The sequence below is a fragment of the Amia ocellicauda genome, chromosome 7, assembly GCF_036373705.1.
Source record: "Amia ocellicauda isolate fAmiCal2 chromosome 7, fAmiCal2.hap1, whole genome shotgun sequence".
Classification (NCBI taxonomy): domain Eukaryota; kingdom Metazoa; phylum Chordata; class Actinopteri; order Amiiformes; family Amiidae; genus Amia; species Amia ocellicauda.
Window position 1 is genome coordinate 7,361,404 of NC_089856.1, and position 24,193 is coordinate 7,385,596.

The 24,193-nt window shown below is 39.9% G+C and overlaps 2 protein-coding genes across 2 annotated transcripts in view; both read right to left on the bottom strand.

The window, feature by feature from the left end:
* Positions 1-1,007: 1,007 nt before the first annotated feature.
* On the bottom strand, positions 1,008-13,818 carry LOC136752650 (adhesion G protein-coupled receptor E1). Its single transcript, XM_066708142.1, has 8 exons — positions 13,573-13,818; positions 8,901-8,967; positions 6,614-6,705; positions 5,765-5,924; positions 5,046-5,135; positions 4,641-4,721; positions 1,802-1,882; positions 1,008-1,416 (listed from the first exon to the last, which is right to left on the bottom strand). Exons 1-8 carry the CDS (start codon positions 13,746-13,748, stop codon positions 1,384-1,386), a joined length of 780 nt encoding a protein of 259 aa, XP_066564239.1. The 5' UTR covers positions 13,749-13,818; the 3' UTR covers positions 1,008-1,383.
* A 663-nt stretch (positions 13,819-14,481) lies between these two features.
* LOC136753814 (adhesion G protein-coupled receptor E3-like) overlaps positions 14,482-24,193 on the bottom strand; it is a 44,977-nt gene continuing 35,265 nt past the window's right edge. Inside the window, exons 10-13 of the mRNA XM_066710202.1 lie at positions 20,161-20,345; positions 15,713-15,883; positions 14,933-15,139; positions 14,482-14,490 (exon numbers count right to left, since the gene is read on the bottom strand). Coding sequence (XP_066566299.1) covers positions 14,482-14,490; positions 14,933-15,139; positions 15,713-15,883; positions 20,161-20,345 — 572 coding nt within the window. The remainder of the gene's footprint in view (positions 14,491-14,932; positions 15,140-15,712; positions 15,884-20,160; positions 20,346-24,193) is intronic.

Genomic DNA, 24,193 nt, shown 5'->3' on the forward strand with positions numbered 1-24,193 from the left:
TTCTAAAATTGTTGACCGTTGTTTTGGACTTGTTACTTGTTTTTTTGAAAGAATGCCTCAAAGCTAACCATATTGTGATCACAGTTTGCCATTAGTTCTCTTACTAGTGTCCCTCTGACTATCTGGTGATTTGAAAATATCAAGTTAATGCATGCAATCTCCCTGGTTGGATCCCTGACAAATTGAGTTAGAAAGCAGTCATTTACCATCTCAACCATTTCTATTTCTGCTTCTGTAGTCCCAACTGGGCTTTCCCAGTCGATGTTTGGGAAATTGAAATCCCCCATTATAACAGCCACATCCTTACTATATGCAGTTCTGATTACACTGTACAATGCAACATCTTGCTGAATATCTGAGTTGGGTGCTCTGTAACACACTCCTACTACTAATCCTGCGGATCTTTTATTCAAAAGTTTGACCCACAAAGATTCTGTTCCGTTACAGGGATCTAATTTGAGTTCTTCTGCTTCAATGTAATTTCTCACAATTAATGCAACCCCACCCCCTCTTCGATTTTGCCTGTCTCTCCTAAACTGTGTGTATCCTATCAACTTGTATTCATCCCCATGATTTTCTGTAAGCCCTGTTTCCATTATTCCTACAACATCCTAGTCACATGCCAGCACTGTGGCTTCTAGGTCTAACATCTTGTTTCTTGTACTCCTGGCATTGATGTACAAACATTTCAGGACTTTCTTACTAGCAGTTTCCCTTTGTTTTCTTTCCTTAGTGGAACATCTTGTTGTAAGTCGCCCTGGATAAGGGCGTCTGCCAAGAAATAAAAAAATAAAAATATGTATAGATGCAAGTGTACTGTACTTACACAATTCTATGCTGTGTATATCTATTTTTGCTGCTTTTCCCCATTGTGTGGTAGGTCAGTACAATACAGTGTATATACTGTAAATGTAGAATACAATTGAATTGTTTAATTGAGTCAACCTGGAAAAAGGCTTCATTTGTGTAATTTTCATTGTTGGAAATAAGATCCAGACATATAACAATGCCAGTCACAAACTTTATTAATGCACAGTACACATAAAGCAGTCAATATCTCAAAAATACTTTTAAAATACAATAGTATACAACAGTTCTCAGTTTAAAACTGTAATTTAAACAGTAATTTCCCCCCCTTTTCTTCTAGATCCAAATTCTCTATTAACAAATGCTTAGAAAATGTATTGTGTCACATAAATGTTTGTTCAGTATTTGACTGAAATTCTCTGTATCTGAATACATGCTTACAATCAAACAAAACATCTACAAGCTCAGAATATATTTTAGGTTATTATTGCTAAATATATTGATCATAATGCAAAGCTCAATGTTCAACAGTATCTTAAAATAGTCATGCAAATGCATCAGTTTTTTGTTGCAGTTTTATTTTTGTGGCATTTGTGAAGTAGATTCATCCTAAAAAAAATAAAAAATATAACAATGAAATAATGATCATATAAATTTAATGCACAAAACAACTCACAGTGATGAATCTCAATTTGGGCTCTATGGGTTTCTTGTACTCAAATTTTATTGTGACAAACATAGGAGTTTTCCAGCTTTTAATTTGACTTAATAAATAGTCCTCTTTTTTGACCAGCACTTTTAGAACATTTTAAAGTCAAATATTACAAATACAACAACTGGAGATACAACTCACCACTATAGGTGTTGCCTTGCCTCCCTGTGCTGCCTGTCCGAGCATATGAGTTTCCCCTACCCTAAGTGTTAATTACTATTACGTATAGAGCCAACATAATAAGGACCTGGCAGCACATCTGTGTACCTCTACTGCACTCACCTTCCTCTCTCTGGTAACACTAACATCACTGGGATGAGAAGACCAGGGGACCACACTGGCTGTGCTGGGCCCAGCAGTATCCTAGTTGTGATTGAATAAACACATATATTAGACAAAGAAGATCACTAAATACATGTCCCTTCCTCACTGACTGCTCGATCCAGCTGCTCGTCCAGTCACTGGTCCTCTCCAGTACGGAGTCCATTTTAGGACATCCTCATGCATCAGTCATCCTCGAGTCAATTATCAAGCATCACCCACTCAAGTCTCCAGTATCAGGATCATTACTCACCCCTCCCTCAGTCAATCATCATTTGCTCCTCCTCACGTCTCAGTGCTCCGATGTCAAGTCTTCTGCTCAGGTATCAGTTATCGCATATCAGGTGTCAGGTATCAGGTGTCAGGTCTGCTCCTCACGCCTCACTGCTGTTTTTTTTTTTAATGTTATGAAATCACAGCTCCCTGCTGATCCAGTCAATCTTCATTTAAATAAGGCATGGGTCTTAGACATGTGGTTGGGTCACTGCACTGCGGTGTGAGAGAGGCGGGTTCAAATCCTGCTCTAGGAAAAATACTTTGATTTTTACCTTTCTTAATTAATAGAAACACATCTTTATGCAATTAAATGCGCTGTGTTTATGTAACAAGCTTGTGACCCATTTAAATTACTGTACTGATCATGCCTTTAAATATTTTGAAGAATATGTGATGGAAATCCAAGACTATCCTTTAAAGACAAATAGTAATTGCTCATTTAAGTAATAACGTTATATGTCAACATATGTATACGTGAATCCCACCCCCCCGATCCAAGTCGTGTCCAGAGGATTCCTGCCGTTCAGTTCAGGAACTCAGTCATTGTTTTATCTACTATTTGTCAATAAAATTGGTGCTTGTTATTCTTTAATGCTTCGCCTGAGTGGCTACTGCACATTTACCTATTTAATATTAAATGCATGGTTTAATTAGGCTTTCTGTTTAGCATGTATAAGATTTTAGTTTTTTAAATAACTGTGTGTATATGATACTAATTTTAGAAATACTCTGTTAAACCTCACCCAGGGAAAGAGAAAACAAAGCATTTAAAGTGTAATCATAGTTCCTTGTCTGCAATATATTTCTACAACATTAAGATCGGACTCTGAAAACACTGAGGCTAGAGGATGAGGACAGCGAAGCAAAAAGCAACACTGGATACAGGAGAAGAGAATGAGGGGGGGATACATATATGCTGACATATATATATATATGTTGACATATAACATTATTTCTGTTAAATGAGCAATTACTATTTGTCTTTAAAGGATAGTCTTGGATTTCCATCCCATATTCTTAAAAATATGTAAAGGCATGATCAATACAGTAATTTAAACAGATCACAAGGTTGTTACATAAACACAGCACATTTCATTGCGTAAAAATCTATGTATTGTCAATGAATCCCAAAGCAGGATTTGAATCTGGGTCTCATACACTGCAGTGCAGTGACCCAACCACATGTCTAAGACCCGCACCTTATTTAAATGAAGATTGACTGGATCAGCAGCGAGCTGTGATTTTGTAATATTAAAAAAAAAAAACGGCAGCGAGGCGTGAGGAGCAGACCTGACACCTGATCCCCGATACCTGATGCCCGACACCTGACACGTGATGACTGATATGTGATACCTGATACACAGGGCTGGTTCTAGACATTTGGAGGCCCTAAGCAAAATTTATGTTGGAGGCCCCCCTCTTGATTGGTGGACTGGTGTAGATGATGCGGGTCAGGGCTCCCCGGCCAGGATTCAAACTGCGCACCTCCGGCGCAGCACAGTAGTGTTAAGCCCTCTACGATAACAGGCTGGGACTCCTACCACAGGAGGATTAACACTATACTACTTTTACTGAGTGGTTACGTCACTTTGTAAAGATCTCATTATGACACGAATGAGCCCCATTACACTCGCGTATAGGGATGTTACAGTTATGGAGGCCCCGCCTCCAAGCCCGAGGCCCTATGCAATTGCCTACTCTGCCTATAGGTAGCGCCGGCCCTGCTGATACTTGATACCTGATACCTGAGCAGGAGACTAGACGTTGGAGCACTGAGGCATGAGGAGGAGAAATGAGGATTGACTGAGGGAGGGGTGAGTAATGATCCTGATAACGGAGACTTGAGTGGGTGATGCTTGATACTTGACTCGAGGACGACTGATGCTTGAGGATGTCCTAAAATGGACACGGTTCTCCCGCCTGGGCTACTGCAACTCCCTCCTGGCCAGCCTGCCTGCAACTACTACCCGCCCGCTCCAGCTCATCCAGAACTCTGCGGCTCGTCTGGTATTCTCTCTGCCCCAATTCGCACACGCTACTCCACTGCTCTGCTCCCTCCACTGGCTCCCAATACCAGCACACATTCAGTTCAAGACATTGACCCTCACCTACCGCTGTCTCGACCACACTGCACCAAGATACCTTCAGACCCTCGTCTGCAGCTCCCATACCAATACCCAAACCACAAACGCCACCACCTCCACCCGATCCACACACAAAGAGGGTAATGTCACATACATGGAAGTTTCCGAGCTTTTCATTTGACTGTGGATAAATGAGTCCTCTTTTTTTGACCAGCACTTTTAGAACACATTTAAGGCAAATATTTCAAATACAACAACTGGAGATACAACTCACCACTATAGGTGTGCCTCTGTTGCCTTGCCTCCCTGTGCTGCCTGTCCCAGAATTTGAGTTCCCCCTACCCTAAGTGTTCATTACTATTACACATAGATCCAACATAATAAGGACCTGGCAGCACATCTGTGTACCTCTGTTTTCTGTGTACCTCTACTGCACTCACCTCTCTGTCTCTGGTAAGACAAGCATCACTGGGATCAGAAGAGCAGGGAACCACACTGGCTGTGCTGGGCCCAGCAGTATCCTAGTTGTGATGGAATAAACACATATTAGAAAAATAAGATCACTAAATAAATGCCTAATAGATGCCCAGTGGCTCATAATACACAGATCAGCCAGATGAATGTTATGACAGAGAAATAGTGCAAAAACATATTTTTGTCAACTTCGACCGGCCCACCTAACTGAAAAATGGTCCTGTCAGTCCACCAATGCCAATATGTATTTGTTAAGATAATAAAATGAAAAAAATGTATGATTCTTACATGTATTTTGAATAAATTGAATACTCAGAAAATAATGTTTTGAGATGTTAGGTGTGCAAAGCATACTGAAGGATCTCACTTACAGATAAAGTTCCCATGGTAATTGCAGATGATTCGTGTTTCTCCTTCTGTTTGTGCATGAGTCTGAAAAGTCTTCTGTATTCTGCTCTTATCTGCGGATGAAAACATAATTTGTTTAAACAAAAGCTTGCTAAAAGTTAAAAAGTAAAGTTCTGTGCAATTATATATTCATTACAGAGAAAACAAATCTATTGTTTGCAATTACAATATAATTAGATTATTATTACTGAGTAATTGCGAATGGAACCCTGGTTATCTGAAGAAGGAAGCACTGCCCAAGGTTGCGCAAAAGAGGATGAACCTGCGCTGACGTCATGTTTTATAGAACAGGAAGTGGGAAGGGACCTGTTCTGAGTGACAAGCACAGGGGCCAATGGCAGCTTTGATAGAGTGATGTTTCAATTGGGTTCCTACAGAAGTGTGCAGAAACCCCTCCCCTTTGGGCTGTGCTTCCGACTTGAAAGAAAGCAATAGTTATTGAAGCAGGAGAGGACTTAACATGAGAAGTAACATTTATTAGTGGCATTGATGTAACCCAGCTCAAAAGCACAAGGTGAAACCATTACAGTTTAAACTTCAGAGCCTGTGAATGCAATATATTTTACATGGACATGAACTCTTAAATGTAAGAAAAGATTATTGAGGCATTCTGTTTAGTAACAAAAAAGACGGTCATATGATCTAATCCTTTGCAGAGCTGATTGTAAGATTTTATAATTACCTGTTTGTTCAGTACACAATGTACAAGGAAGATAAAAGGGCCCTGAAGAGAGTTGACGATGACAAAGGCATAACTCAAGAATCCGATCGTTTGAAAGAAACCCAAGATCCAGCTGCAGCCCATAATGAAGAAGTGAGAAATGGCTTTGAATGTGAGCAATCTAAAAACAATAATATATGTAAAATAATTAATATTTAGCAACTCTAAAAAGGGTGACAATCTACATTAGTCAAATAGGAATTGAAAGACCTGAGGTCTTGTCAGAAATGTAAATACAGTAAATGACATATCAGCTCTGCATAAATATTCAAATATGGAATATATAAAATATTGTGTTGTATAGTTTTGTCTCTCTCTCTCTCTCTCTCTCTCTACCCTCCCCTGTAGCCACTTTTCTCTGTCTGGTTCCATGTGCAAAACATGTTGAACCATTCTCTCCCCCAAAGTCCTTTGGACATCCCAGAATGCTTTGCGGAGGAAACAGTGATGTCGCCCCGCTGCTTGGTAACCCTACACTCCAAAGGAGGAAGAGGAAGTAGAGAAGCGAGTGCTGAGCCAATCCACATGCACATCTGGGACACTGGCCTTTGCTGATTGGACATTATTCACCTTTTTTTTTTCAACTGTATAAAATACAAAACCCATAAGAGAAGTGTAAGGAAGCTGGTTGAGCACAAGACATTTACTCTGTTATTCTTCCGGGCCGGCCTGAATAAAGACCTCTTTTCGATTTGCAACAAAATTCCTGTGCTGCCGTTGCATCAATTTAAGAGGGTTTCTTCAGGAATAATAGGAAATCTTTACTCACTATACAAAACATATTGATCATGAAGTGACTATCTTTCTTACCTATTGTCTCTTAGTTTAGAAAGATCTGTGTTGAGATTACCAATCTGTGATCTCAGACCATACAGAATCAAAGCAAAGATTATGATGTTCACCTGTAAAAAAGCATTTGTCTTTGATTAGTTTCTCATTTTGCGAATATATCTTAGTGTGTAAAATTTAAATGTACTCTTGGTGACATAACATGTTTTATTCTAGGTTTATTCTTAGGTGATTTTTCTTGGTTTTGGTCTTGATTTCTTTATATTGCCTATATTATAAGCAGAAAAGCATCACATGAAACTCCCTAATCTGAAATAAACAAAATTGACTTCTTACTAAATCTAAACATTTTCTCAGATAATTATTCTCCTAATCTTTGCCCTTCCACATTAATGGCTAAATACACATATTACTTTCTGCCCATTTGCACAGTTTTGGGAAAAACTCAAACCTTTATGGAGATTTGTCAGAAAGAATTTGTGTCAAGAAATGGGAGGTTTCACAAATCAGTATGTTTGTTATCCTAAAACTATTGAATGCCAGGGAGGTGTGGACTGGCTAAGGACCAGGGAATAAAATTAACACCTGCCACACGCCAAATGCAGGTAGATTTAGACAGTGGCGGGTAAATCTGTCAATTTTACCAATTTTACAAGTGTACAGGAACTCAACTTTTAGTTTCTGATAGAGTATTTGTCGATATGTTTCAAAATAATAATTAATTTGTTAACGTTGTAGTGTTGATATGTTGTTGATTAGGCAAACTGCAATATCATGTTTTTTAAAAATATATGGCATCTGGACAGTCTTCGGTCCAGGAGGACATATTTCATAGAGAGCAATGAAGCAGAAGTAAGGTGTTTAAGGATAAAAATAATGACTTTTAATTACTCTTCATAGTCATAATTACTGCTATTTATTTTGCTGGAATAAATATTTATAATTCACCGGAACCCAAAGCACAGTTATGTTTCGGAATGTAGACCAGCAGTGTGGTTTGGAGAGGAAAAGTCAAATCGTTTAGTCAAGTACACTGTATAAATTAGGAAGCTAGATAGGTCTTATAAATTTTGTATTTCGCTGTTGTGACCAGAAAACATTGCCACAAGGACCCTAATGTTATGGCATTTTCATTGCAGCTCACATTGCTAAACTGGCAATTGAATGAAAATGTATAAAAAATAAAAACATATTTGTTGGTTACAGCTGTAATTACAAAATATTCCTTTATAAAATAAATAGTCACAACCTTTATAGTTAATTTGAAATTGTGACAATAAACAGTTGTGATAATGCTGAGACAATAATACAAGAGTCTGACACGAGAGCATGAGAGTTGACAGGTCTCCTGTTATCATGCCATTTCCATACAGCTTCTAATAATGTATTTTTACATAGATATTTATTTAACAAAGTTGTTGTGTTAGATAAGTATTCATCAGTTGCATCAATTACAAAGTATTAATTTATGGGTAAATGATTTGCGATAGAGAAATGCATTATTTCTCCGTACCGGAGATGCTGCTGAAGAGAAACATGTGGTTTGTTTGTATTGTTTGTATCTTTGCTGCCGTACATGGTATTGACCAATGGAAAGGACGTTATTGTCTGTCATCATTCCTAGAGATTATATATTTTTTACCCAACCACAGACCGTGATTCTATGAATATCTAGCCAATCCAATTAAATCCTTTTAATGATGTGCAGAAACCCAGATAAGGGAGTAGCATGGAAGAGGATTATGAAGAGCAATAATGTGTCACCATAAAACACCCCTTCTCATGTGTTAATTTAGTGTGTTTATACAGAGCCCCATTAGCTGCCAAGTAATTGCATATGTGATTGATTCATTTGAAAAAGATGCTCTCGCACGCAGTCTCTACTAGCAAGTGTTATAATTCAATAGAATTCAATGTTTTGATCAAAAAACAGAAACTGTTTGGAAGCATGTTTTATCTATCTGGATCCTTTTGTCTAGTCTATACAGGTGTGCAATTAGATTTTGTTATGGTGATTGATTAATTACTTGAAAAAATGCCACGTTTTAACACATTTACGCACCATCATGCATTTTTGGTGAGGTTTGCCTTTGGCTGGTAAAAATACCAAGCGTCTGATAAGTTTTTTCCTTCTACCAGACACATTGGCTAGTGGCCAAAAAAGTTAATTTATCCCCTGCCAAAGACTGTTCTCTTTCCTTTTTTTTTACAATTATCAGAAAGAAATGTATGATGTATATTCTACAATAAAACCAATGAAGCTACAGCTTAATGACAAGCTAATAACCATGGAGCAGAATGTACTTACAACAATTATGAAGCAAACGGGTCCAAGGAAACTCCAAATAAACTTTCTCTCATGGGACAGCCAGCAACTGAAAAACAGAGACAATTATTAAACATAGTATTATTTTCCTACATGGGCCAGGAGTGTCGTGAAATTGCTCGTTTCAGCAATGAACATTTTAATTCAACTGTGTAGCATACCTTTCAAACAGGTAAACTACCATGGACACAAATTAACTTCTAAATCTTATTCCATCTACTGTCACTCACAGAGTTATGAGGTTGCTTGCATTTGAAAAGGCAATTTCTCTCTCTAACATAAACTCATATGTAAACAGTAGTGAGGAACTGTCATGTACAAGAGAGTTTGCCATATTCTTCACTTTTTAAAGATATGAACATTGAGAGAAAAAAAGTATTTGATCCCCTGCTGATTTTGTACGTTTGCCCACTGACAAAGAAATGATCAGTCTATAATTTTAATGGTAGGTGTCTTTTAACAGTGAGAGACAGAATACCAACACAAAAATCCAGAAAAGCACATTTAAAAAAAAGTTATAAATTGATTTGCATGTTAATGAGGGAAATAAGTATTTGACTCCTTCAACTTTGTACTTGGTGGCAAAACCCTTGTTGGCAATCACAGAGTTCAGACATTTCTTGTACTTGGTCAACAGGTTTGCACACATCTCAGGAGGGATTTTGTCCCACTCCTCTTTGCAAATCCTCTTCAAGTCATTAAGGTTTCGAGGCTGACGTTTGGCAACTCGAACCTTCAGCTCACTCCACAGATTTTCTATGGGATTAAGGTCTGGAGACTGGCAAGGCCACTCCAGGACCTTAATGTGCTTCTTCTTGAGCCACTCCTTTGTTGCCTTGGCTGTGTGTTTTGGTTTATTGTCATGCTGGAATACCCATCCATGACCCATTTTCAATGCCCTGGCTGAGGGAAGGAGGTTCTCACCCAAGATTTTGATGTGGTGCAGTTGTCCTGTCCCCTTAGCAGAAAAACACCCCCAAAGCATAATGTTTCCACCTCCATGTTTGATGGTGGGGATGGTGTTCTTGGGGTCATTCCTCCTCCTCCAAACACGGCGAGTTGAGTTGATGCCAAAGAGCTTGATTTTGGTCTCATCTGACCACAACACTTTCACCCAGTTCTCCTCTGAATCATTCAGATGTTCATTGGCAAACTTCAGACGGGCCTGAACATGTGCATTCTTGAGGATGGGGACCTTGGGGGCACTGCAGGATTTCAGTCCTTCACGGCGTTGTGTGTTACCAATTGTTTTCTTGGTGACTATGGTCCCAGCTGCCTTGAGATCTTTAACAAGATCCTCCCGTGTAGTTCTGGGCTGATTCCACACCGTTCTCATAATCATTGAAACTCCACGAGGTGAGATCTTGCATGGAGCCCCAGACCGAGGGAGACTGACAGTTATTTTGTGTTTCTTCCATTTGCGAATAATCACACCAACTGTTGTCACCTTCTCACCAAGCTGCTTGGCGATGGTCTTGTAGCCCATTCCAGCCTTGTGTAGGTCTACAATCTTGTCCCTGACATCCTTGGACAGCTCTTTGGTCTTGGCCATGGTGGAGAGTTTGGAATCTGATTGATTGATTGCTTCTGTGGACAGGTGTCTTTTATACAGGTAACGAGCTGAGATTAGGAGCACTCCCTTTAAGAGAGTGCTCCTAATCTCAGCTTGTTACCTGTATAAAAGACACCTGGGAGCCAGAAATCTTGCTGATTGATAGGGGATCAAATACTTATTTCCCTCATTAACATGCAAATCAATGTATAACTTTTTTGAAATGCGTTTTTCTGGATTTTTTTGTTGTTATTCTGTCTCTCACTGTTAAAATACACCTACCATTAAAATTATAGACTGATCATTTCTTTGTCAGTGGGCAAACGTACAAAATCAGCAGGGGATCAAATACTTTTTTCCCTCACTATAAATGCCACCTGTTATGCCCCGTTTCCACTGGCGGACAGTCCGGCCCCGGGCGCTTAAACGGGTGTTTCCCCTGGCTAAGCGTCCGGACGCACCGTGTTATGTGCCGGTTAACTTGCTGGTGCTGGACGTGTCCGTAAGCGTCCGTCTCCACTGAAGACATGATTCACTTGGAGGTGTGTGTTCGACTTGAGACACAGGGAGGAGATCAGACACATTGTCGGAAGATATAATCTCAAGTGCCGTGTGTGATCACGAAGAAATTACAATTTTATTAGCAGCATGGAGTGAAATCCATGTACAGAAACAATGATGGCTTACAGTTAATATCCGAGTGCATTAAACACTGATTTCACAGGACCGGTGCAGCGCCGTGACTAGTTGAAATAAACTGAAGGATAATAATAATCAGATCGGTAGCAGCCGATATTCTTAATATTGTGTGACCAGCTGGCCGTTGTTTCAGGCTGTGTGTGAATGGTGTGTAGGACAATCCAGAGACAGTCCGTATGAAGGCGAACACGATTTAGTTAACGTGTGTCCATTACAAGTTAAATGAATGAATAAATAACTACAGCAGATCTGGTTTCCCTCTAAAACATTAAGGGCTGGTTTAATAAATGCGTCATAAACGCCATGACTGAAACGTGCACACTTTAGTTCAATTATAATGTGCTATATTGTAGCTGCATGATTTATCGTGAAACGTGTGTATTTTGTTTAAACTAGAAGTTGTCCTGGTTAAGGACGTCTGATAAGTAAATTATAAATAATACGGCAAAAAGTATCGTTTGCAGTTACAAATCTGTAGTAAGAGTAATAAGTTAAGGGAGTCACGTTGTACCGTTTAAAATACATATATACCAGCACAAATGATGATGATGATAATAATAATAATAACAATACATATTTGATATTTAGCATTATTGTTAAGGCAGCACTGTGCAGTAGTGGTTGGGGCTCTGGACTCATGTCTGGAATCCCGTGTGGGGCAGTGCTGTTGTACCCTTGAGCAGGTCCTTCACTGAGATTGCTATGTAAATGTAAGTTGCCTTGGATATAATGTCTCTACACGTGTAGCTCTTCCTAATATCTCTGAACAGAAACGTGTACTTATTACGCTGTTCACAATCATGTAAAGCACAGAATAAAACAGACACACAAGTCCTCTCCTCATAGTGTTTCCTGTCTCTGTTTTTAACACAAACACAAACCAAACCCACAGTCTCTGGGACTGGGACTCCGGCACGGCATGGCCAGCGGAACCGAGGCATTAGTGTTGGATAAGCCATGTTTTGGAAAAAGGCCTCTGCTAAATAACAACAAAAACAAAGACAATAACAATAACAATAACACTAAACTGCCCTCTGGTGTACACTGTTGTGTCCATGGGAATTCATTCCCAATGGTCCCATTTGGTTTGGCAACCCATTTCATTGCTCCCAGTTTCCAAAATGTATTATCATCTCATATCTCGCTAAATAAATGGATACTATTCTATTCAAATTGCTTTTCCATATTCCTATTTCCAAATGAAGGTTAAAGGCAGACAGAACAGCATTTCCTTTGTCAGTAAGAGTTCATATAAACCTATCAATATTTCAATACATGTCTTTGTCTTTTTTCTCAAGCTCTCCAAGAGACAGAAAATTATTGTCTTCCAAACCTTTGCATTGTATAGATTTATAAATAATTTGAAATTAATGTAAACTGTCCAATGTAAACAGGTTATAAACCTGGATGTGACTTCTAGTGAATATGCAACAACACTAAAATAATAATAATAATAATAATAATAATAATAATAATAATAATAATATATTTTCATAAGAGGCTCTATAATGAGATTTTGTGTCTGGGGCCATAATAATAAAATAATCACAGCCCATAAATGACAACGTTTCTCCTCCCCCAATGACAGAAGTATACTTAAACAATAAAAACAAGCTTGCTAGTTTGTGATGAAAGTCTGCTTTTGTTTTTTTCAAAACCATTAACCAACATAAGCAGCAAAAGAAAAAATGAGAAAATGAATGACAACAATGGATAGAAAGCCAACCCAGGCAACAGTACATTTATTGTACAAACTGATAACTATTAGGAGTGGAATCAATACACGGCAAGAAAATAAGCTTGTGGACACAAATACAGACATAAAACTTGTTTAGGGATTGTTCAAATACACCTGCTTAAAGTGTTTGAAATGCAATCAGGCTATTTATTAAATTAATGTGTAACTTAATTGCCTCTGGTAGAGGATTGCAGTCCTTTAAAACAAAGACATAATAAAGCATAATTAATAACATGACATTGTCAGATACGTTGTCCAATATAATACTCGTTACAGATCAAATGTACTTACTAGAGCATGACTGCATGTATCACAATGTAGCCTACTTCAGCTTGCTTTGTGAATTAGTGAATTGTAGGCAAATTTGAAAATTAATTATTAAATTATAATATATATATAATTAATTACATATCTGTGCTATGCAGGCTACCAAACATTACAGTATGGCTTCAATTGCAGTTGTTTAGGGCTGGGGAATGGGCTAGAGGAGGTTATAATTTTTACAGACAAAGTATGGTTCATACAATATCTGTAAAATAACATTAAATAATTGAAGCAAACATTGTGAACAATGATTCTAGTCTTTTGTGTCACTTGCCTAGGCAAACAGTGGATAATACACTAATAAACATGATGCTGTTGAAGTACATATGTGGCAGACGCACCTTTTCGCTGTTCCATACCCCTCTGAGTACACTCCAGCAGAGATGGCCACAATGACAGCAGGAATGCCATATCCCACTAGAAGCAGGTGAAGGGTGCACACTTGGTTTCTGCTGCTGTACTTGACCACTCTCAGGTTCTTTATTAACAGAAGCAGGTGCACTCCCTCCAGCCACATCCACACAAAGGTAGCGAGGAAGAGGTAGTGGAGGACTCCTGCTATGACCGAACAGACTACCTATAATAAGAGAGAGTACAGATCAAGAGGGGATTCACAAACATATTACAGATTTTTCTCTAGCACAGCAATATACTCTTCTCTCTTCACTTCCCCTCCTTCAGAGCCTGCACTTTTTCCACTCTCACCACTAGATAGAGCAACTTCCCACAAGGGTCAAATAACAACAATAATAATCCACATTTGGTACACATTTAACATATAATTTGACAAAATCTTTACAGTCTTCTTTTCTGGCAGAATTTCAGAATTATTACAATTTACCAATTACCTTTCAGGACTAAGAACAATCAACTTGTGATTGATAAGAAGGATTTGAACGAAGACAACATGGCTCACTGATGAGGTGGAGAGATATTGTCACAGAGGGGTGGTGGTTATGAGGTTTGGACCCAAGTGCAGAAGCACAGGGTGTAGCAGAAGGCAGAGTCAGAGACAGGCAGGGGTAGAAACCAGCAAACAGAGACCAGAGGAGGAGATCCAGGAGACATGGTAATTAGACAAACAAGAAGGTCAGTACACAAGCAAATTAAGCAATGCAGGCATTCCAGGAGAATAGTCAAAGGGAAAGCAGAGGTCTAAGACACAGGAGTCAGTGTGAGGAAAACAGTGCTTGGTGTTGCAACTCTCAGACACAACAATACTTCAGGAAGTGTTTGAGGAACAAAGGGGGTTATATAAGCTGGGAAGAGGGGAGCAGGTAATAGAGGCTGGGAGTGCTGGACCAGTGGGAGGAAAGGGTGGAAGGAGCAAATGCACATGTTACTGAGGAATGTGAGTCAGGGATAGACTGTGGGGGAGGATGACCTCTGGTGGCGCACCGAGGAAGCATGGGATGAATGCATGACAGATATATTCAATCAAGCATTTAAAATCTTGTAAAATCCAATTGTTTGCATCTAAAGTATAATTAATAATCATTTATATAATATTTCTGAGAATGTAAAGCTGATATAAATGGCATTAAAACTGCATTCAAAAAACTTTTCTGGCAGCATTCTGTTCAGTAATATACACCACAGAAACTAATTAAATATATTTTAATACTACTGTAAACATCAGTACATTTTTAATGGTTAATATGTTTGCTTAACATATTGATTATATTATAAAGATGCACTTGCCTTGTTTTCTGTTTTAGATACTCCAACTCCAACTAAAAAGAGAAGGTTCGCCATAAAAAGACAAAGGCTCAAATGCAAGTGAAGGGCAGTATTTCCTTTATGGACTGAAACGCACAATACAAATGTAAGGATTGCGAGGCAGAGACAAACGAGGGCTATGCTCAAAAATATGTAGGTGATCATTTGCAGGGTGGAATCATCCTTGATCTGTGGAAAACAACAGGCAAGCAATCAGAGAAGGAAAAAAGCTTTGTTCAGAAAAAAACACAATAATGTTTGCAGAAGAGCAGTGTTTCACATTTTTCTTAAACCTTTATAATATACAATGTTATACACAAGCATTCCAAAAACAAACAAATTCAAATGACAGCTGTTCACAATGTATTTAATAGGGTGTAGGCCCTCCTTTGGCCTTAATGACTGTTGCTCTCCGCTGGTGGTTCATGACTTGCCATCCTAGTTCATCCCAAAGCTGATATGATATGAGCCATACATTTCTGAATCTTCATAACAAAAATCCCAATAATGCTAACTGTACACAGGTATCTAAAATATTACAATATTTACTGGCAGTCATGAATGAAAGATAATTTGTGCCAAACGTTTTAATTAATTCACTAATTAAATACATGTCTGTAAGTATTAATGTTTACATTTTAGCACAAAGTATCCTCCGCATTCTTCAAGGGGCAGGACAGACAGCACGTATATTTACAGTTGACACCTCTGTCCCCTTGTTTTGTACAAATAATAACTCCATAATGTATACACCTGACATACCTGTGATTCGTCAGTTGCCATGATTAAAGCAAAGCTGCTGAGGTGGGTAAGGCTGCAGACAGTGTGTGTTGGATTGGAATGAACTTCTTTGCAGCCCTCTGTGGACCAGGAGCTGTAATTTCCTTCATGTTTCCAGTAGACACACTGAACAGTTTCTCTTTCACCTTTGATCTGAAAATTATCATCAACCACTGAGTCCTCTCACATTTAAAATACAATACAAAATTACGTATTCATAATGCATTAGGGTGACACCCAATAATCAGGTTCTCATGTCCTGGTTTTATGAATTTGCCTGTGAAAATAAAGCACTACAGTTTCGCTGAGCAATGAAAATGCATTAGTATGTATTCATTTTGCAGTGTAGCTGAAAACATATTATTATTATTATTATTATTTTTTTTATTTCTTGGCAGACGCCCTTATCCAGGGCAACTTACAACATAATTGCAAAATACAAAGAATTACAAGGCAATCATTACAAATTCAACTTAGCTAAAATACAGCAATTCAAAAATACATTTTACAAATTCCAATTACAAATTTATGCAAGTACAGTAAAAAACTTCCTACATCCTGGACAGTGAAAGCTAAGTGCCGTCAAGATGTAGGGTTACAAACAAGGGCTACGGGAAAGGGAGCAAGGAGGAAAACAATCAAGAACGCGAGGAGCATAATAAGCTGAAGTGCAATCTAGCAGGGAAAGAGTACTAATATTACAAGTGCTGTCGGAAGAGATGCGTATTGAGTAAGTGCCGGAATGAGGTCAGGGACTCTGCTGTTTTGACTTCGGTGGGCAGGTCGTTCCACCACTTAGGGTTCAGGGATGAGAAGGAGCGGCTCTGGAGGAAGGAGAGTGGAGAGGAGGCAGAGTTAGCCTTCTGGCACTGGAGGAGCGCAGTGGTCTGGTGGGGATGTATGGAGAGACGAGTGACTGAAGGTAGCCTGGGGCAGTGTGGTCAAGACAGCGGTAGGTAGAGGGTCAGAGTCTTGAATTGGATGCGTGCCGGTATCGGGAGCCAGTGGAGGGAGCGGAGCAGTGGAGTAGCGTGTGCGAATCGTGGCAGAGAGAATACCAGACGAGCCGCAGAGTTCTGGATGAGCTGGAGTGGGCGGGTAGTGGATGCAGGCAGGCCGGCCAGGAGGGAGTTGCAGTAGTCCAGGCAGGAGAGGACCAGTGACTGGACGAGTAGCTGAGTCGAGTAGTCGGTGAGGAAGGGACGGATCCGGCGTATGTTGCTCAGGAAGAATCTACACGTGCGTGTCAGCGTGGTGATATGCTGGGTGTAGGAGAGCGCAGGATCGAGGGTGACTCCTAGATTTTTAGCGGAAGAAGAAGGAGAAAGTGTGGTGGATTCCATGGGGATCGAGATGGGGAGGTCCGCAGAAGGTGAGGAAGAGGTGGGGAAAAAGAGGAGATCTGATTTGGAGAGGTTGAGCTTGAGGTGGTGCGAGTGCATCCAGGCAGAAATGGCAGACAAGCAGGAAGAGATGCATGAGGGGATGAGAGGGTCAGAAGAGGGAAAGGATAGGAAGATCTGAGCATCATCAGTGTAGAAGTGGTAGGAGAAGCCGTGGGAAGCGATGAGTGGGCCCAGGGAGCGAGTGTAGAGAGAGAACAGGAGCGGGCCCAGGACAGAGCCTTGGGGAACACCGGTGAGGAGAGGTTGGGGGGTGGATGAGGAGCCTCGCCATGTCACTTGGTAGGACCGGTCGCTGAGGTAGCAGTCCCAGAGATCCCAAGGTTGGCGAGGCAGGAGAGGAGGATGGAGTGATCGACGGTGTCAAATGCTGCAGAGAGGTCAAGGAGGATGAGGACTGAGGAGAGGGAGGCTGCCCGAGCACGGCTGAGGGGGTCAGTGACAGCCAGGAGAGCCGTCTCAGTGGAGTGAGCTGTGCGGAAGCCAGATTGCAGAGGATCAAGGAGTGAGTGTTGAGACGGTGGACCGCCCGCTCAAGAGTCTTGGAGACGAAAGGAAGTAGGGAGACAGGGTGGTAGTTCTGAGGAGAGGTGGCATCGAGGGTTGGTTTCTTGAGCAGTGGGATGACAGCAGCTTGTTTAAATGCAGAGGGGAAACAGCCAGAGAGGAGTGAGGAGTTGAGGAGGGAGGAGATGAAGGGGAGAAGATCAGGAGCAGTTGCTTGGAAGAGACGAGAAGGGAGAGGGTCCAGGTCGCATGTAGTGGGTTTGTGACGTAGGAGGAGAGCAGAAACTTCAGCATCTGAGAGAGGCGAGAATGAATAAAAGGCAGCTTGGTTGGTGGGAGGTTTCGGTGTGATGGGAGATGAGGGTGGAGTATTGAAGAGCCTGCGGATGTCTGCAGTCTTGGAGGAGAAGAAGGAGGCGAAGTCATCGGCAGTGAGAGATGAGGGAGGAGGAGGGGGAAGGGGGGCAAGGAGGGAGGAGAAGGTGGAGAAGAGTTTGCGAGGGTTGTTGATAGTGGATTCGAAGAGAGATTGGAAGTAAGACTTCTTGGCTGAGGTGAGAGAAGATGAGAATGTGGACAGTAGGGAGCGGTAGAGATCAAGGGCGGCTGGGAGTTTGGTCCTTTTCCACTTTTGTTCAGCAGCACGCAGACTAGTTCGGGTTGCACGGAGGACAGCAGAGAGCCAAGGCTGAGGAGGGGAGGGACGGGCAGGACGAGACGTGAGAGGACAGAGAGAGTCAAGGGAGGAGGTGAGTGGACCAGGGGGATGGTAGAGAACTAGAAGGAAGAGGTGAGAGGGAGAGGTGATTTCCACTGCATGGAATTCAAAGCTGTGGGTTGAGATAGAGGAGAGAGAGGGTGGGACAGAGAAGAGGAGAGAAGGGGAGAGCAGGAGCCCTGTTCCTCCTCCCCACCCAGTAAGACGAAGAGAGAGGATAAGGCAGCAGGAGTGATAGAGTTGTCCGGGGAGATCCATGTCTCAGTGAGAGCGAGGAAATCCAGAGACTGGTGGGAAGCGAAGGCAGAGATGAAGTCGGCCTTGTTGGAAGCTGAGTGGCAGTTCCATAGGCCTCCAGAGAGTGAAGTAGACAAGATGGAGGAGGAGGGGGGGAGAGGCAGAGAGATGAGGTTGGAGGGATTAGGAAAACAATGGCGCACAGCTGCACGCCAAGAGGAAGGAGAGAGCAGGACAGGAATAGGAGAGACCGTCATGGTTGCCTGTTGTTGCTGTGTGGCGTCACCTCGCAGTCTTCTCCTGGCTAGAGTCCCCGCAGCTAGAGTCCCTGCCCTTTGTAATTGAGGCCCTTCAGAAGGGGGGCACTGAGGCTGCTGGTGCTGACTGCTGGCGCAGAGAAGCTACGGGGCTGTTAAATACGTCACTTGTAGCTAATTGGGACACAAACACCTGTTTTGCATTGAATGACACAAGGCTGGTCAGGATGGCCCTCCCTCCCATGCAGGACTGCTAATAGCACAATTACTGGCCGCTTAATATCTGAATACAGACAAAGACAGTGCCAGGTACACGCAGTTACACTGAACAATAGCTTCTAGTAATGTTAACAAATGCTATATAATCACAGCCTACACAGTGTAACGCTTCTGATTGCAGACAGGGCGTGTCGAGTGCGCTGGGTTACTGACTAAATTCACTAACAAACTAACAAACAGTCGCTGCTTTTCCGACAATACAGGTGCAAGAGATACAATTCGTAGCTTAACAACAAACCACGTAAACAGTCTATTACAATATATACACCATGATGAAAATGAATGTCAATGATAATAAAATAGAAAGTATTCCATTGCAGAGTACTAATTACCTTCTTTATAAAATAATCTGTAATGTAATATGATAAACCAGAAACCTGGATTACTTTTGAATTTCCAATATGTAAAACAATATGTAAACATCTTCTATATTTAATTTACAATCGATCTTAATATGGAAGACTGATACAAGTTTGTTGTGGTCCTGTCCATCTGTTTAAAATCTCTTCAGTTGTTTTTTCCCCAGTGAGTTTTAGAATAAAGTCATGCCAAGTCTTGCATTAATCAGAGTGAAGTGACTGGTATACAGTCTCGTCTTTTAATATGACAGGAGGAAAACAAGGAAATTGTGATATTTTGGGAGAAATTGTTTTAATCTTGTTTACAATTTGTTTGGATATTTGTAGCATGGAGCACGACACAAAGAGAAGACCAATGCTGAAAAATTAACCTTTGCTTTTGGACTGGGATAATTCCGATGTAGGATGTTAATTCTGATTGTACTATATCCCTAACTTTTTTGTGTTGGCCCCCAAGATCATGCCTATTCAAAGAGTCATCCCCCCCACTCCCCACTGCATTGCATATATTAATATGAAGCTCTTTGTATTGGCTGTGCTGTTGTTTTTTCATAAAGCTTTCTTGTGTTTTTTCTTGTCATACCAGCTCATTTCGCTAGCACTAAGCTAGCAGCTCTGCTAAAATACCCATAAAGCCTACATGACCATGGTTTTCCGCAGTTCAACTTACCTGATTGTGCTGGAAAGTTATATTAATAGGCTGAGAAAGGTTCTGATTCTTCTTTTGGCCGATGACCACAGTTACTATCTGTGAGTTCATTCGGGGAGATGCATTGTTTTGAGAGTTCTGAAGGAATTTTGCACTTAACACAGATTCCAAACCAGTGTAAGAGGCAAATCCAACTGTTGTTCCCCCTATAAATATAATATATATAGAAAACACATTACAACAATCCTTTAACAAGCACTTATCTCTCAAACCTGCTTCCATGTTTTTTTATAAAAAAATGCAACATGGCAGTAAATGGAAAATACAATTGACTTGTCTTGGAAAAGAGCTGAAAGAGCTTCAAATATAGAAAATAGTAAAAGTTAATTTCAAGTTTAATTACATTAAAGTGTTGATAAATTAACACAATCAGGTTTTTGCATTGGAATTATTGACAGTGATTATACAGCTGAAATTAGAGGAAGAAAAATAACTTTGCTAAACAGAATATGCTTTGACCAACACAATAAACCTTTTTTTATTACACCTGTTTCTCCAAATTATGTTGAATCTAATATAACATATATAACAGATTTAAGGAAATGCATTGTCTATGTCTTTCAGATTCAGAATTCAGAATTAAAAAGCAAACAAATACATACAAATAATAATAATAAATGATATTGTATTTATAAAACAAAATACAACATCACCTGTACTAAGGAGGTACACAGAGGACAGTGTCAAGATAAATACATGTTACTGGGCTTAATTATTATTAAACTGACAAAAAAAGCTGCCTCTTCCCTCCCACTCTCTCCCTTCCCTTTCCCTCTGTGGTGGCCACTGGAACTAAATAGCGGCCAGGGCTCTGGACTCTGGAGTGGACGGTAATGGTTTCAGTCCCAGGTGAGGAAAACTGATGTTGTACCTAGATTTATCCAGTATGAACCCAGCTGTATAAATGAGTAATTGAATTTATATATATATATATATATATATATATATATATATGTATATATATATATATGCACTACTGGTCAAAAGTTTTAGAACACCTACATTTTTCCAGTTTTTATTGAAATGTATACAGTTTAATGTCTCAGTGTACTCTGAAATGAAAGCATAGAACAAATAAACAATTGGAGATTGAATATATATATATATATACACTCACCTAAAGGATTATTAGGAACACCATACTAATACTGTGTTTGACCCCCTTTCGCCTTCAGAACTGCCTTAATTCTACGTGGCATTGATTCAACAAGGTGCTGAAAGCATTCTTTAGAAATGTTGGCCCATATTGATAGGATAGCATCTTGCAGTTGATGGAGATTTGTGGGATGCACATCCAGGGCACGAAGCTCCCGTTCCACCACATCCCAAAGATGCTCTATTGGGTTGAGATCTGGTGACTGTGGGGGCCAGTTTAGTACAGTGAACTCATTGTCATGTTCAAGAAACCAATTTGAAATGATTCGACCTTTGTGACATGGTGCATTATCCTGCTGGAAGTAGCCATCAGAGGATGGGTACATGGTGGTCATAAAGGGATGGACATGGTCAGAAACAATGCTCAGGTAGGCCGTGGCATTTAAACGATGCCCAGTTGGCACTAAGGGGCCTAAAGTGTGCCAAGAAAACATCCCCCACACCATTACACCACCACCACCAGCCTGCACAGTGGTAACAAGGCATGATGGATCCATGTTCTCATTCTCATTCTGACTCTACCATCTGAATGTCTCAACAGAAATCGAGACTCATCAGACCAGGCAACATTTTTCCAGTCTTCAACTGTCCAATTTTGGTGAGCTTGTGCAAATTGTAGCCTCTTTTTCCTATTTGTAGTGGAGATGAGTGGTACCCGGTGGGGTCTTCTGCTGTTGTAGCCCATCCGCCTCAAGGTTGTACGTGTTGTGGCTTCACAAATGCTTTGCTGCATACCTCGGTTGTAACGAGTGGTTATTTCAGTCAAAGTTGCTCTTCTATCAGCTTGAATCAGTCGGCCCATTCTCCTCTGACCTCTAGCATCAACAAGGCATTTTCGCCCACAGGACTGCCGCATACTGGATGTTTTTCACTTTTCACACCATTCTTTGTAAACCCTAGAAATGGTTGTGCGTGAAAATCTCAGTAACTGAGCAGATTGTGAAATACTCAGACCGGCCCGTCTGGCACCAACAACCATGCCACGCTCAAAATTGCTTAAATCACCTTTCTTTCCCATTCAGACATTCAGTTTGGAGTTCAGGAGATTGTCTTGACCAGGACCACACCCCTGAATGCATTGAAGCAACTTCCATGTGATTGGTTGGTTAGATAATTGCATTAATGAGAAATTGAACAGGTGTTCCTAATAATCCTTTAGGTGAGTGTATATATATATATATATATATATATTCAATCTCCATTTTTTCCCCCCTCAATCATGGCCAGAGTGCAGAGCTATGTAACAATCAAATAACTGTTATATTGATTTAAAAGTTTATTATTATTATTATTATTATTATTATTATTATTATTATTATTATTATTATTATTATTATTATTATTATTTCTAAAAGGCTGTAGCTGATACTTAAATACATAAATATAAATACAATCACATAAATCACAATGCCAACTTACCAAGAACACAAATAAATCTATGTCAATGTAACTTTATTGTTAGTTTAATGTGGGGGACATCTCTGGTCAAGACATGAGGCTGTATTTGGCACAGAATGATGAATGACGTAACAGAATGCCCATTGGCTATAATGGGAAGTGGAATGCCCAATAGACTACAATGGGGAAAACAGAAGGAAGCCTTAATCCTAAAATACTGAATGGAATGAACAAATGGGATCTATCATCTACATTTATGTACACTGCAAGTTCAACCTTATCTGAAAAAATAAATGTTGTAAATGGGCAACTGTATGTAAAATAATGCTATATCTTGAAACAATTATAAATCACCCTTAATAAAGTGTCAAAATCTAAGTGCATAGAAATATTATAAAGAATATTAATAAGAAATTAACAGCCATAAAGACAAAGACAGCATTATGATAACGTGATTAATGCTCTTTATTTGCTTTGCAAACTTCAGAAAATTATATTGTTAATCCATTTCTTCACAGTAATTGCCAATTAAGAAGAAATTTCTATTTTATTCCATTTTAATATTAAAGCAATAGGTTTTATTAAATCAGATATGAAGTATTGTGCATTTGTTTGCTGGAGACAAGGTTTGTTTAGTTTTGAAAGTAAATTAACCAATCAAATGAGAAAGGGCATGATTCTTTGTTGTCAATGCAGAAAGTGACATCATGGAGCTTGCCTTTCAGCAAACATCATCAAATCTCCAAAGTATTTAATGTGTGTGTCCTGCTTGTAAATCTAAATATTTCTGTTTTGTGAAAACAATCCTATTATGTTTTCAGTGCATGTTCGGTATTCCAGGCCATTCCACTATTTTGTATATTATGTTATTTTAATGTAAGTGTATTCAGGGCTGTGTGGGATTTGTAGATATATCGACCATCCTTCTGTTTTCCCCATTGTAGTCTATGGGCATTCCGTTTTGTCATTCATTTTAGTCTGTCCCCTGTATTTTACAGAAATACTTTTTATACAAAAATCGAATTGCTCGAAGTATGAGTTTGTAGTCTGTGATATTGTCTGATATTTTGTCATCTTTGCTGAATGATGTATTTATTGTGGTCATCATTTACCTTTTCAGAGATCAGTGCTATTTTGAAATCGAGCACGATGCTGACTGGCTAAAATTGATATACAGTGAGGGAAAAAAGTATTTGATCCCCTGTTGATTTTGTATGTTTGCCCACTGACAAAGAAATGATTAGTCTATCATTTTAATGGTAGGTGTATTTTAACAGTGAGAGACAGAATAACAACAAAAAAATCCAGAAAAACGTATTGCAAAAAAATTTGATTTGCATGTTAATGAGGGAAATAAGTATTTGACCCCTTCGACTTAGTACTTGGTGGCAAAACCCTTGTTGGCAATCACAGAGGTCAGACGTTTCTTGTAGTTGGCCAC

Bases quoted from the DNA above. Each gene is read 5' to 3' on its own strand.
- LOC136752650 (XM_066708142.1), bottom strand. From the start codon at position 13,748: ATGTGGCTGGAGGGAGTGCACCTGCTTCTGTTAATAAAGAACCTGAGA. The intron at 8,968-13,572 runs GTGCGTCTGCCA...TCTGTTTTTCAG, and splicing joins GGGTATGGAACAGCGAAAAG to TTGCTGGCTGTCCCATGAGA. The intron at 1,417-1,801 runs GTGAGTGCAGTA...TATTTTTTTTAG, and splicing joins GTGTTACCAGAGAGAGGAAG to GATGAATCTACTTCACAAAT.